At 43.6% G+C, this 13182-nt stretch overlaps 3 protein-coding genes across 4 annotated transcripts in view; 1 reads left to right on the forward strand and 2 right to left on the reverse strand.

The window, feature by feature from the left end:
• Positions 1-8557, reverse strand: part of MED7 (mediator complex subunit 7) — a 145810-nt gene extending 137253 nt beyond the window's left edge. Inside the window, exon 1 of the mRNA XM_079319964.1 lies at positions 8554-8557. The gene's annotated coding sequence lies outside the window, so the exon portion shown is untranslated. The remainder of the gene's footprint in view (positions 1-8553) is intronic.
• Positions 291-8364, reverse strand: SOX30 (SRY-box transcription factor 30). The gene is made up of 5 exons (XM_079319956.1): positions 7586-8364; positions 6148-6387; positions 4811-4984; positions 2593-3070; positions 291-727 (listed from the first exon to the last, which is right to left on the reverse strand). Exons 1-5 carry the CDS (start codon positions 8190-8192, stop codon positions 358-360), a joined length of 1869 nt encoding a protein of 622 aa, XP_079176082.1. The 5' UTR covers positions 8193-8364; the 3' UTR covers positions 291-357.
• A 1-nt stretch (position 8558) lies between the features above and the next one.
• Positions 8559-13029, forward strand: THG1L (tRNA-histidine guanylyltransferase 1 like). 2 transcript variants are annotated; one of them, XM_079319959.1, is made up of 6 exons: positions 8559-8746; positions 9462-9638; positions 10052-10221; positions 10923-11011; positions 11612-11719; positions 12258-13029. In XM_079319959.1, the coding sequence occupies exons 1-6, from the start codon at positions 8571-8573 to the stop codon at positions 12417-12419; spliced, it is 882 nt and encodes a 293-aa protein (XP_079176085.1). In that variant the 5' UTR covers positions 8559-8570; the 3' UTR covers positions 12420-13029. The 2 variants fall into 2 exon arrangements, with proteins under 2 accessions (XP_079176085.1, XP_079176086.1); XM_079319960.1 differs by lacking the exon at positions 8559-8746 and having other exon boundaries at positions 9499-9638; positions 10056-10221.
• Positions 13030-13182: the final 153 nt, after the last annotated feature.

Here is a 13182-nt window from a genome sequence, read left to right on the forward strand (position 1 = left end):
CATGGGGTATAAAAAGAAAAATGGGAGAAGAGGGAAGTTAGATCTAGAGAATAATCTCACAAACAGCTGGTTTATACCTTGAAACATACTTGTGGAGGAATTTGTACATTTGGCCACATGCATTCCTGCAGGGCTGATCAGATTTCAGTGAGAATTTAGGAATGAATATGCAGTTTCTGCTATTTATAAGACTTTCCTCTAATCCAAACAGTTCATCAGACTCTTCAAAATGACCAGTGCAATCTACTAAAGCCACTTGGGTTTCCCATTGAACACACTGACTGAAAAGGTGGTGTTGAGGAAAACATTTATTTCCCATTTTATAATATTTCTCTGGATTATAATACGTTTTAAAAATTACAACACTTGAAAAAACTTCACCTCCTCTTCTTCATCACTGTCAGTTACATTGACAATGTAAGTGCTGGAGGGAGTAGATGGGGGGGATGGCAAAACCTCCTCCACCACTTCCACATCCAGCTGTGGCAGGGGGCTCAGAACTCGCTCCTCACTGCAGGTGCTCTGACAGGACACAACTTCAGGGCTCCTACAGACATGCTGGTTCTCATGCAGCCTCTCTTCTGAGTATGCCCTGAAGCGATAGTCTTCATCCAGAGTGGAAAATATCACCTCCTGCCTCTGGTTCCTCTCTCCATAAAAGCCAAAGCACTGAGGCACCGAGCTGGAGAAATTCCCGTAGCCAAACGGAGCTCTGAGTGGGAATGTGCTGCAAGGGAAGAGATTCAAGGTTGGCTTTCAGAAATGCAGGGCTGCAATGTGACACTGATGCTCTGTGCTACTCAGCTTATCCTGTTTTTAAAATATACAGATTTAAAAGCATGCTTAATTTCAGCACTAGGGCCATAACAAGAGTCGTTCAGATTCCATTTCTGTGCACAAGCATCTCTTCAACTCCCTGCACACACGAGGTTGCTCTGAGAACAAACATAAACCCCACTGTATTTATCAATCCAATAATACCATGGATAAACCAGCATGCAGTGAATTAACCAACATACTCAGATTAATAAAACAAAGCATCAAAAGGCAGTTTGTGTAATTTCTGTACGCCAAAAGTTGTGACAGACCTGGGGTAAAAGGCTCTTATTTCTAATTTTTAGTGAGTTCTTGCATCTGTTACACTGTTATCAAACAGGACAGAGAATCCTTGTGACCAATATGTGGCTCTCAATGTTAATATTTAAAGAATTTACAGTGATAAATTTTTAAACAGTAACCACATAGTAAATTGCAGGAAGTTACTATATCAGATGGAACTGTATTCCTCCAGTGGCAAGACTGAATTTTTATTATGATGCAGAATGACACAGGGATTGTAATTTACAGTGTTTTAGAGAAATTTACTACATTGTGAAGAACACAAAATATGTGAAGAAGTAATAGAGCTCCACATTGCAGGCACTGCAAAGACATTGATACAATATCTATTGAGGTTTCAAGGGGAATATTCATCATTCCAATCTAATATTTAAATTTTAGTGCATACATCTGCACTCTCAATACAGAAATCATGACTCTTCTATGCAAGAAACTACTTTATAGGACAGAGAACTTATAAATCATTGTATTAGAAAGACCCTGGTATTAGCAAAGCTGGCAGCCTTCCAAAGTCCATAAATGTGTGAAATCAGAATAGTCTTTCATGCTACAAGAACTCTTGTCTCTCAGAGGCCTCATAAAATTGTCTCATTTCAGGCACCAAGGGCTGAGCAAAAATTGTTTTTAGCAATTTTGGGAATATGTGTCCCGTGTTTCTTTAAAGGATCTAAAAAAAATATAAATATCTTGTATGGCACTTGTCAGTTTGATGGGTCATCATTAGCCCTAATTAAAGATCAGGTGGTCTTATTGCCAAAGGAACATACTGGTTGCTGCTACTAGTGAGAATTAGCAGTGTACAAACAGGCAAAATTTAAGTCTAATAATCATAATAATTTGTCAGGTTTGCTACTGCACCATCATGAAAGAAAAATCAGATGAGAGGTATTTGAGCAGCCCAGCTGCACCAGGGCACTGCTGCTTTCTGTGCATGCTCAGCTCAGCAAATACCCACAGGACACTGCATGTGTTAGCTTGGAAATTCTTTGATTAGGGGACCTCTGATCGACTGACATGGTAGAACTAGAATTAATACTTACACAAGAATTCTGCAGACACTTCCCACCAGGCTGAGTTTCAGAAATATCAGCACTTATAGCAACCACAGAGTAGCCAGGGGACATCTCCAGGACACACCCACTTTAATCCTATCTGATCATTTTCAAAGTATATTTACATTATCTCCACCTAATGCACTTCTGCTGAAACCAACTGCACTTAGACCCATAAAGTGGGAAAAAGATACTTCAGTTTTCCATGGCTTGGGAGTGCCAATTACTGCAATAGTTCTGTGGAGCCTTCAGTAACTGAGCACATATTATGAACAGGCTGAGGCCAGGGGGTCCCACCACACAGCAGCCCCAGGAAGGTGAGAGCTCCTTTCCCTCTGAATGCTCCACCTGCTGCCTGCAAGTTAAAAGACTCTCTGCCTTTCAGCCTTTTTTCTTACTGGTATTGAAATGGTTTCATTACCTTGAGGGGAAACAGCGAGGTCCAGGTATAAAAGAAGGGTGGCAAAATGGAAACTGAGGAGTTCCTCCAAACAAACTGGCTGGTTGTCCAATGGGTGCAGACACATAGGCAGGTGAAGGAATAAAAGGGGTAGGCTGAGGAAGAGCTATGCCTCTAGGAAAAACAGAAATCCCTGGGATCTCACTGTTAGAGACAGAAAACCTGCCACTAGTGCTGCTGATGTTACTGGGGTTTCTGTTGCTGAAGCTCTCAGCAAAAACAGGTGCAGGTCTGTTCAGGGAGAAATTGAGCCCAGGTGACACAAAAGCTTCTGTCTGAGCAGGTTCAGCAAAGTGCTGGGATGAAACTACAGGGCGCAGGGGCAGGGTTGGAACTGCAACAGCCACTGATGTGGTGCTTGCAGCCGTGGTCTGGAAAAGGGTCATGGGCCCAGTGTGCTGGATGGAGGAAGCTGGCAGACAGATAGCAGGAGACTCACCTTCAGGAAACAAAACACAAAACAGACATTGATCAGACATGGACACACAGATCTCATAAAACAGCAACCACAGTACTTCCATATTGAGACAGAGCATTTCTTCACAGGCTTTCCTGGCAACTCACCCTCATTTCATACACCTTGTGTGTTCGGAGCCCACATGTTCAAGTTTCGTTCCATAGAAATGGAGGGAGGGAGGGAGGGAAGGGAGGGAAGGGAGGAAGGGAGGGAGGGAGGGAGGAAGGAAGGAAGGGAGGGAGGGAGGAAGGGAGGGAGGGAGGAAGGAAGGAAGGGAGGAAGGGAGGGAGGGAGGGAGGGAGGGAGGGAGGGGGGGAGGGAGGGGGGGAGGGAGGGAGGGAGGAAGGAAGGGAGGAAGGAAGGGAGGAAGGAAGGGCGGAAGGAAGGGCGGAAGGAAGGAAGGAAGGAAGGAAGGAAGGAAGGAAGGAGGAAGGAAGGAAGGAAGGAAGGAAGGAGGAAGGAAGGAAGGAAGGAAGGAAGGAAGGAAGGAAGGAAGGAAGGAAGGAAGGAAGGAATGGAAGGAAGGAAGGAAGGAAGGAAGGAAGGAAGGAAGGAAGGAGGGAAGGAAGGGAAGGAAGGAAGGAAGGAAGGGAAGGAAGGAAGGAAGGAAGGAAGGAAGGAAGGCAGGAAGGAAGGAAGGAAGGAAGGAAGGCAGGAAGGAAGGAAGGACGGAAGGGAAGGAAGGCCGGAAGGAAGGAAGGAGAAGGAAGAGGAAGGAAGGCAGGAAGGAAGGTAAGGAAGGAAGGACAGGAAGAGGAAGGAAGGAAGGAAGGAAGGGAAGGAAGGAAGGAAGGAAGGAAGGAAGGAAGGAAGGAAGGAAGGAAGGAAGGAAGGAAGGAAGGAAGGGGCTAATGAGGCTGTGTCTTTTCCTAGTAAGGCCCCACAGTGGGTTGGAGAGTGTCTTCAGCTCAGAAGACCTCACAAGACTACTGATGCCAAATTTATAACAAATCTGCGTGCTGAAGAGCTTAAAACCCTCATCTCCTGTATGTTTCCTAATTTCATCAATGAATGTACCCACTAACAATTTTACTTCAAAATGTTTTGGAGAGCACAGATTTCAATGTACAGTTTCAAATCACACCTCAACAGGGCTGCCTTTATAGGGAAAGATTTCAAAACACATTGTATAGAAATTTTCAAGCATCACTAACTCGAAACTTCACCTGAATATTCTTTTGTTTTAATATCTCCAAGCATTACTACACAGCATAATCAGCCATTTCATTTTCTTGTCACATTGCAAAGAAAGCAGCCTTTTCCAGGATGCTTAAAGAGAAAAATGTCTTTGCCTGGATCTGAGCTATTTGCTGTTGAAATCCACTGACAGAGCCAGAGCTCTTTCTCTAAGGAAAATACAGATCAGCTCTTACACTGCTCTGAGGGCTCTCACACTATTTCACTGTCAGTGTGGACTTTTTGTAAAAAGAAGGATCCTTCCAGGGTATCTGTGAGGTGAAGACCAAACAAGGGAAAAAAAGCAGCTGTAGCTTAACATCTTAAGTAAAAAGGAAGTGCTGATAAATAACCACATCTCCTCTTGGCAACCTGTGCCAGGGCCTCACCACCCTCACAGCAAAGTTTCTTCTCAATATCTAACCTAAACCTACTCTCTTTCAGTTTGAAGCCATTCCCCCTTGCCCTGTCACTACATGCTCTTGTAACTCTTACTGGAACAGGTAAATTCTGAATTTTTGAAACAATTCACTACTGAAAACTCACAGACTGGACGTGCAATACTGTTCTTAACGTTGGAGTTGACAAAAGAGTAAGTAGGTGATGAGAAGGGAAGGGTTCCAGCTGGATTTGTAGTCATGGTACTCTGGGAAGTGCCTGAAAATGCAGCAGAGCCAGGTGGTGGAGAACACTTCTTTTTGTTTGGTTGATAAACCCAACCTGTCAGAGATGAAAAAAAAGATGCAGACACCCAATGTTTTGGATGGTTTCATTATTTATCTAAAGCTATGTTATCTGTAATTCTGATAAGACAAGTCCTTTAGGCAATTGCAATGCTTTGCTTGTTTTGGTGAGCTGGAAACAGGGACTTTTACTAGAGATGGAAATGAAATAGAAATATTTGGGTATTGTTTAGAAGTTACCAAGTAGTAGGTGTTTGTGAGAAGAAGCTGAGTAAACCACATGAAGTACAACATGACACTGTAACATGGACTTTCAGTGGAGAAAAACTATGACTATTCAAAATTTGGTCTCATTTTTTCCTTAACCACTTAAGTCTCACATGCATCAGGTTACATAGACACAACTGAAAATATGATCCACTGGCATAAATTTTGGAAGAGTATGTTTTTTGCCTTTGCCTGATAACATTAATCAAACACTATCACACATAAGAATATAAATTTACACTGAGGTCCTTGGTTACTTACACAGGTTAACTCTTAATGTAACTTTAAAGAAACATCCTTTTTTTTCCTTTTTTTTTTTTTTTGAAACATGCAAGGAAAGAGTGATGCTCTTTTCCTTGGTTATGACAGATTAGCAGGATCATGAACAAGCAGCATTATGTCAACAGAAAGAAAGGATCACAACACCTGCTATCTCAAAAGCTTTTTAAAAGTGTTCAAAATTCTGTTATCTTCTGGATAAATTAACTTAAGGGTACAAATTTTAACACTTGACAAAGGGCTGAGAAACATTTTTCACACCATTATGTGGGAAGAGTCCCACAGAATACAATGTTGTTTGTGCTTCCTGTGACATTTCCCTTTCCTGCTTTTAAGGAATGGATGCATGTGTCACCACAAGCCACCTGGGCAGCTGTTTCTGGAGCAAGGAAACTGATGCAGCAGGCCACGTTCACAACAAACACTCTCTGGCCATTAGACTACTAAAGCATTCAGAAAATCTGCTGTAGCTGCAGTGTCCTAAGCACCAGCATTTTGGATGCTTTAAAAAATCCATGGTTTCAAGCATACAGAATGGTTGCATGCTTGAAGTACTTTTTTTTCTATCTCTAATAATTGCTACAATGCAAGAGATCAATTTTCCATAAAGCCCTGCACTTCTAAAGCATTCAGGTAAATAACTAAAATATTTACCAGGAAATTCCTCCCTGTGCCTCAGTTTTATTTTGTTTGCTTCCTCATAATACGGCTGCTTCTGCTCCTCAGTGAGTTTGCTCCACTCCAGGCCCAGCTGGACACTGATCTCTGCGTTGTTGGCACCTGGGTTGGCTTTGGCCACAGCAGCCCTGTGGATCCTGGCCCACACCATGAAGGCGTTCATGGGACGCTTCACACGGCCACTTTTGGTCTTGCTGAATGGAGTGTCTGGCATCCCTGTGCAACAAGGCAAGGAAAGACCATCACCTTCCAGGGAATATACTCAGTACTGCACCCACAGGGTATCTGGAGTTTTAGAATAGAGGAAATTCAGTGCACACTGGGAGAGCAGCTCCTGCAAAATCCTCCACTGCCCTTCGCTGAGTCACTGCATGAGGAATCTGTTACCTGGCTTTTGTTGCATATTTTGTTTTGTTACCAAAAAAAAAAATAAAGAAAGAGGGACTGCTAACACATTAGTTTGGATTTTAGCTGGTTTCTCTTCTTATGAATTCAGAAACTAATTGTATAGCACAGACCACACCACTGAAAATTCATTATCACCATCAGAACTATCATCAGAACAAAGCCCAAAGGATGCACGGACTAGGAGTACGGATGGTGAGGGTGCTTAGTTCCACACCTGGGCAGTCTCTGCCTTTTCAGCTGTGGGTTTTGGGTTTCTGCTCGGGTTTTGTTAGATTTTTTTAATATACTTTTTTTCCCCTTTTTTTGGATTAGACACTCATTTTTTTGGAGGAACCTATGTTCCCAAATGATTGTTACATGATACCTGGCTTTGGCACTTTGTAAACACAGGCTGGATTTAAAATGAGCTGGTAACATGATGAATCCATAGGCCCCTTAAAACTGATCCCTGAGGAACCAATTTCCTCCTGGAAAATGTTTAGAACTTAACTCTTTCCTTTATCATCTTAGGTTAAGTCTACCACATTTAGGTTAACTAACTTTTATCATTGATAAAGGGAAAAAATCCTTTAAGACCTTACTTAAGTGATTAATTTTAAAAGTCTAGATATTAAAAAAAAAAAAAAAAAAGCTTCTAATACAGATATTTCAAAATGCTGTTCATTTAACATATCCAGACTTTTTCAGAGAGGTATAAGAGTACTTTATAGTTTTAAAAATCAAGCAGATTCCTGACCTTCAATCTACAGTTACAACTCAAGTATAATTCTGAGCACTGTCCTAGGGGGTTTCATGCAGACAGGGAGCAATGTGACAAAACTGCCTTGATTGTAACAAACCACGACAGAACTCTGTGCTCCCGTGCCTTTGTGTCTTACACTGTGCAAGGGTTGTGAGTCGTGCTAAACCCAGCCTGTGCAAAGGGATGGTTTTCTAACATGACCTTTCCACTTGTGTTCTCCTGCCTGAAACCTCTGCCACCCTGCAAGCTCTCTGAGCTTAATACCTGAATCCGAGGGCAGCACTGTGAGGGGAACGTTTTTTGTTTCAATCTTTGGCCGCTGCAGTACAGGCTGCAACTGAACCGGCATTTGTTTTACCGGCACTGGAGTCACATGCATCAGCTGCGAGGGCACAGGGCCTTGGAGCTGCACGTGGGACCTGGCAGGTAAGGACTGAAACAAGACCGGGATATTCTGATCTTGAGGAGGGTTCCCAAGCTCGCACAGGGATGCAGCCGGGCCATCGCTCTTCTCCACCTTCACCGGGTGAGCCTCATAGGCCAGCTTGGCTCGCTCCGTTTGGACGGCAGCTCTCCTCCAGGACTTATGCCCAGTTTGCTCCGGGATCTTCTCCTCGTTCTGGCGGTCACCGCCGCCCCTTTCATGGTCCCTTTCTCTCCTGATGGCATTCCGAGCCTCCTTCTCAACGGCAGCCGGAGCCGAGATGCACCTGCTCTTCTTGGCCGCTCCTTCGCTGTGCGCGGGCCGGCCCGGGTGCTCCTGCACCTGGACGCGCAGCCCTCCGAGGGGCCCCATGACCTCCCTGTGCCTGGGGGACGAGGCGGGGCTCGCCTGGGCGCGGAAGCGGCAGTGCCGGACCCTGCGCTCCATCGCTCCGCCGCCGCTCCTCGGCCGCCGCCGCCGTTGCGCCAACGCTCCCCGCGGCCCCGCGCCGCCGGCGCGCACCGACCCCGCATCCCGCACCAACCGCGGGGCGCGCTCCGAGCCCCAGCCCCGCCGGCTCGGTCGCGCTGTCCCCCCGTGCCGCGCCCACCGCTGCGGCCGCCCCGACCGCCCATCCCGTGCTCGTTGCTCGGAGCGGAGCGCACGGGTCCCCGGCTCCGCGCCCCGCAGCCGCCGCCGGCGCCGTTGCCGGAGCCGCCCCGCGCTCCGCCCGCCGGCTCCGCCCGCCCTCCGCCGGCACCACCGAGCGCTGCTCCAGAGCGCCCAGAAGGGCTCGGCGCCGCTCTTTCCGCTTCCGCGCCGGTCATGCTGCGCTGCTGCCGGGCGGGCGCGGCCATCGCTGCGCGCTGCGCTCCGGGCTCCCCGCGCGGCCTCGCCATGGCCAAGAGCAAGTTCGAGTACGTGCGGGACTTCGAGGCGGACGACTCGGTCCTGCCCAACTGCTGGATCGTGGTGCGGCTGGACGGCCGCAACTTCCACAGGTGCGGGCAGGGCCGGGCGGGCGCTGCGGGGACCCTGCGGTGCGGCTGGGAGCGCTGTGCCGACAGCGCGGTCCTGCCCCGTGCCCGGGTAGCGCTGGGCTGTTCCTGTGCGGGGTTAGAGAGCCTCGTGTCCCCATCGGCCTCTCCAGGGCACGGGATTCCAGCGGGGTTTTGTGTTCACGGGCGGCGTCAGAGCCGGTGGTCCCAGTAGGGAAATGGTTCCAGTGCCTTGGGTGTGCTGGGGAGGGACAGCAGCTGCTGGACTGTTTATATGGATGTTATTGGGGTTTGGAGTCAGTGCGTGTGTGTTGCGTTCGCCTCCCCTCGAGGTAAATGGGGCACAGTTCACTCGGCAGGTGGATAGCACAGGTTCTTGCTGGGATGTTATCTCTGGTTTTGGTAAAGCGCTTGAGTTTTGATAACTTTGCCCTTATTGGACTGAATACTGAATACTCGCTGTAAGAAAGTAGTATTTGTTACCCATTTCCAATAAAATACATAAACCAGCTGCTTTGAAAGACTGATTAGGGTCAGGTACTGGTGGGAACGAGAATGTATTATCCAGAGCAGATTTATGTTTTCATATCTGGAGGGAATTCTTTTGTCAGTATTGACAAAATCAATATTCATATAAAGCAAATATGAGCAAAATAAATGGGTTACCATTTTTAGTGGCTTTTTAAGGGATTCTTATGGAACCATTTTTGTTTTGAAGGTTTTCTGAGCAGCATGAATTCAAAAAGCCAAATGATGACCGTGCTCTGCACCTGATGACCAAGTGTGCCCAGACAGTGATGCAAGAACTGGAGGATATTGCTATTGCTTATGGACAGAGTGATGAATATAGTTTTGTTTTCAAAAAGAAGAGCAGGTGGTTTAAAAGAAGAGCAAGGTAATAGCTGCTTTGATACTGAACATCTCTTTATAATTCTTCTTCAGATTTACCTACACACAGAGGTTAGGAGGAGGGCTGGTGCTTAGACTGCAGTTAGTTCAGGTTTTTCATGTGGATTCTTTACATGTGATCTTTCAGGAAAATATGTTCAATAATACAGAGCTTGTAAAAAAATTATATCAAGGATTTATTATATAAATAATCAAAACATATAAACAGACATTCCTTTAAAAAATGTTACAGTTCTCAGTACCTCTATTTTCAAAAGTCTGTGCCATTCCTCATCTGTTTGGCCATTATTTAAGAAATGCTGCTACTATAATTATCACTACTGATACCTCAGAGAACCACAGATATATAATCACACTCATGTGTTTCTTTCTTTTTTCCTCTTGTTCTGTGTTTGCAAGTAAGTTCATGACTCATGTGGTCTCCCAGTTTTCCTCAAGTTACGTGTTCTATTGGAAGGATTACTTTAAGGACCAGCAGCTTCTCTACCCACCAGGATTTGATGGAAGAATTGTCTTGTATCCCAGCAACCAGAATTTGAAGGACTACCTCAGCTGGAGGCAAGCAGACTGTAAGTGTTCCTAGAACAGAGAGATTTCTGCAGTTGAGTTCACTTCCTCTGAACAGAAATGTTCATTCTGCCAGTGTGTTTGTATATATAATTATCAGTGAAAGAACAGCAGGTAGGGTGGTAGTTTTCAATAATATTACACTTGTTCTGAGCTTTGTATGGGTACTGGCTGAAATTCAAAGTGTTCAGGCTACAGCTAAATTTATTGCATCCTTGAGAGTGAGTTCAGCACAAGCAATATTAGAACTGCTAATAGAAGTAATAACTTAATTTTGATAATCAGAATTGGCTTAGCTGAGGTAATCATCTTTAATAAGGAGTTGTGAATATTTAAATTCACAGCAGGTAGTAATCAAAAGTGCTGAATATTCCATGTTAGAACAGACTATTGGATTTGTCTCTACACCTTTGTCAGTACCTTGTCCCTATTGTCAAATGAAAATAATTTACATTATACATAAACACCCTTCAGGCTCTACTGTCCCCTTTTCACTTGTGAAATCTATCTTCTAGTCATGATATGCAGTACCTTAGAAATGTATTATAAACATTGTATCTTCTTTAGAAACTGATTACATTAATTTCCCATTACTCTTGGCTGTTTCTTGGATACAGCACTGGAAATAAAGCTGTTTTTCCCCAAGTAGTCACTCAGATTTGATAAATAATCTTCCTCACACTCATTTCTGTGTTTTCTCTAGGCCATATTAATAACCTTTATAATACAGTCTTCTGGATGCTTGTGCAGAGAAGTGGTTTGACACCAGTGCAAGCACAGGAGAGGCTGAGGGTAAGAGTCTGCTGAAGTGATGGCTTTTTACAGCTAAAAATGAAATCATAAGATTTGCTAAGTGCCTGCCCAGCACCCCTGGCTTGTCCTTGCTGTAATAATTTTGTGGGTGTAATCAACAGCTTCTTTAATTGCTCAATTCAATTTATACCACTGGCAAATAATGTAATTTTGGTCAAGTATTAGCAGGATTTTAAATTCTTAGTTAGCAATTTTAGAAATCTTAGAAATGTCATAAAATGTTCAGTATCCAAACACATGAGGAACAGTGGCAGAATTCAGGTCCTGTTGATTGCCAGTCCCTTCTGTAGTGTTTTGTCTCCTTGTGCAGATCTTAGCAGATTATTCCTGTTTTCTTCTGAAATTAGTTGGCTGTCTTCTATTTGTCTTGAAAATGTAATAAAAGCCCTCTCAGTTTTAATACTCATTTGGCAGTTGGAATTAATTCCTATGTTGAGAAAAGCAATTAAACCTTGAGACTTCAAGGTAGAAAACCTTTACAGATACCTGTCTTGCTTCCAATATTCACCCTTCCTCTACCCTAAAGATACAATTTGTTTGTTTTCTCTTAAGAGTATTTTTCTTTTCCTTTCCTCTCAGGGAACTTTGGCTGGAGATAAGAATGAAATCTTATTTTCTGAATTCAACATCAACTACAACAATGAACCTTTGATGTATAGAAAAGGAACTGTCCTAATATGGCAGAAGGTAAAAAACTGTATTGCCACTTCCTCTGGGCTCTTATTTTAAATAGTTACACTGTGGCAGACAGACTGTGTATCTCCAGTGTATGTCTAGGAATAAATATATTTTTAAATTAACTGTATTTGCCATATAACTATCTGAAAGATGAGTCATTGTTTTGGAGATGTTTTTGAGAGCTGTTTCTAGGAGCATAATGTAAAATCCCAGTCTCTGAAGTCTGGCTTAGATACAAATTATGACCATTGAGATGAAACATGTATCAGCAGATGATAACGTGTGTATCATTGGGGCCAGGCCCTTCCCAGGATTAGGTTCCAAGCATATCCATGGCACAGGAATTCCAAACTTCTGTTCAATCAGGTGGCTCAGCTCATAGTTGGCTTAGTCCTTTTCTGCTTTAAGGTAACTTGGAAATGTTCATTATTCTATGATTGATTTAGTGGCAGAAATACCTGGTTTTTTATTAATTTTTTTTTTATTATAATTTTTGAATGCACTCTGGAGCCTTTTATGTCTGCTAATGTGCCAACTGTATTTTCAGGTTAATGAAGTCATCACTAAGAAAATAAAACTGCCAAAGGAAGAAGAAGAAAAAGAAGTGGAAGTGACCCGGACTAAGACTAAAGTTGTTCCCCTGCACTGTGACATCATTGGGGACCAGTTTTGGGAGGAGTATCCCGAGATTCTGGCTGAGGACAGTTGATATTTCTGATGAGCATAACTGGTAGTTTGCATTTTGCTCTGCTTGGGTTGTTGGCAGGTGAGGAATACGAATGGTGGCTGGCAGAGTTTGACCTGTAACCCTCTTCAGCAGCTACACTGGGTTTAGCACTGTTGCTGCCTAAAAAGAAGACACTGTCTGACATACAGGATATGCCCATGTGCAAAGCTAAAATCATACTATATTTTGAATGTTAAGAGCTCATCATGAATTAAGCCTGTTCCTGCCTTGTACATGTGTATTTGTAAAAAACGTATGTAGAAATTTTCTGTATTTCTATAGCATTTAAACAATGAGGTATTTTTTTGTACTTCTGGACTGTAAAAAAAGCTTGCATATGTGAACAGAAAATTAATATTTTGATTTTTGTTTTCAACTGAGATGGACCAGAACACTTAAATTGGGATTTAGTATTAAATTTCAAGGTTGGTGTGTTTAGTCAGATGAATGACAAACTATTCAACTGCCTGATGTCTGATTCTTACTGAAATGCAATGGAGTAGCCCAGAAGTTTTCTATGGTTGATTTTAAAAGTGTTTGTCAAATGTGCAGGATTTTTATACTTATAAAAAATATAAATAATAGTACTTTCCCTGCTGTGTTTCATTACGTGGTCTTTCTCATTCCTGGGACTTGTAAGTGGTGACAGTTCCAAACAGTGAAGTTAAAAATAAATATACTGTACAGGCTGGAATTCTGTTAGAACATGGATAGACATCTTTCCTCTTATTCCATAGCCTGGGAA

This window comes from Erithacus rubecula (genome assembly GCF_903797595.1).
Source record: "Erithacus rubecula genome assembly, chromosome: 16".
Lineage (NCBI taxonomy): Eukaryota > Metazoa > Chordata > Aves > Passeriformes > Muscicapidae > Erithacus > Erithacus rubecula.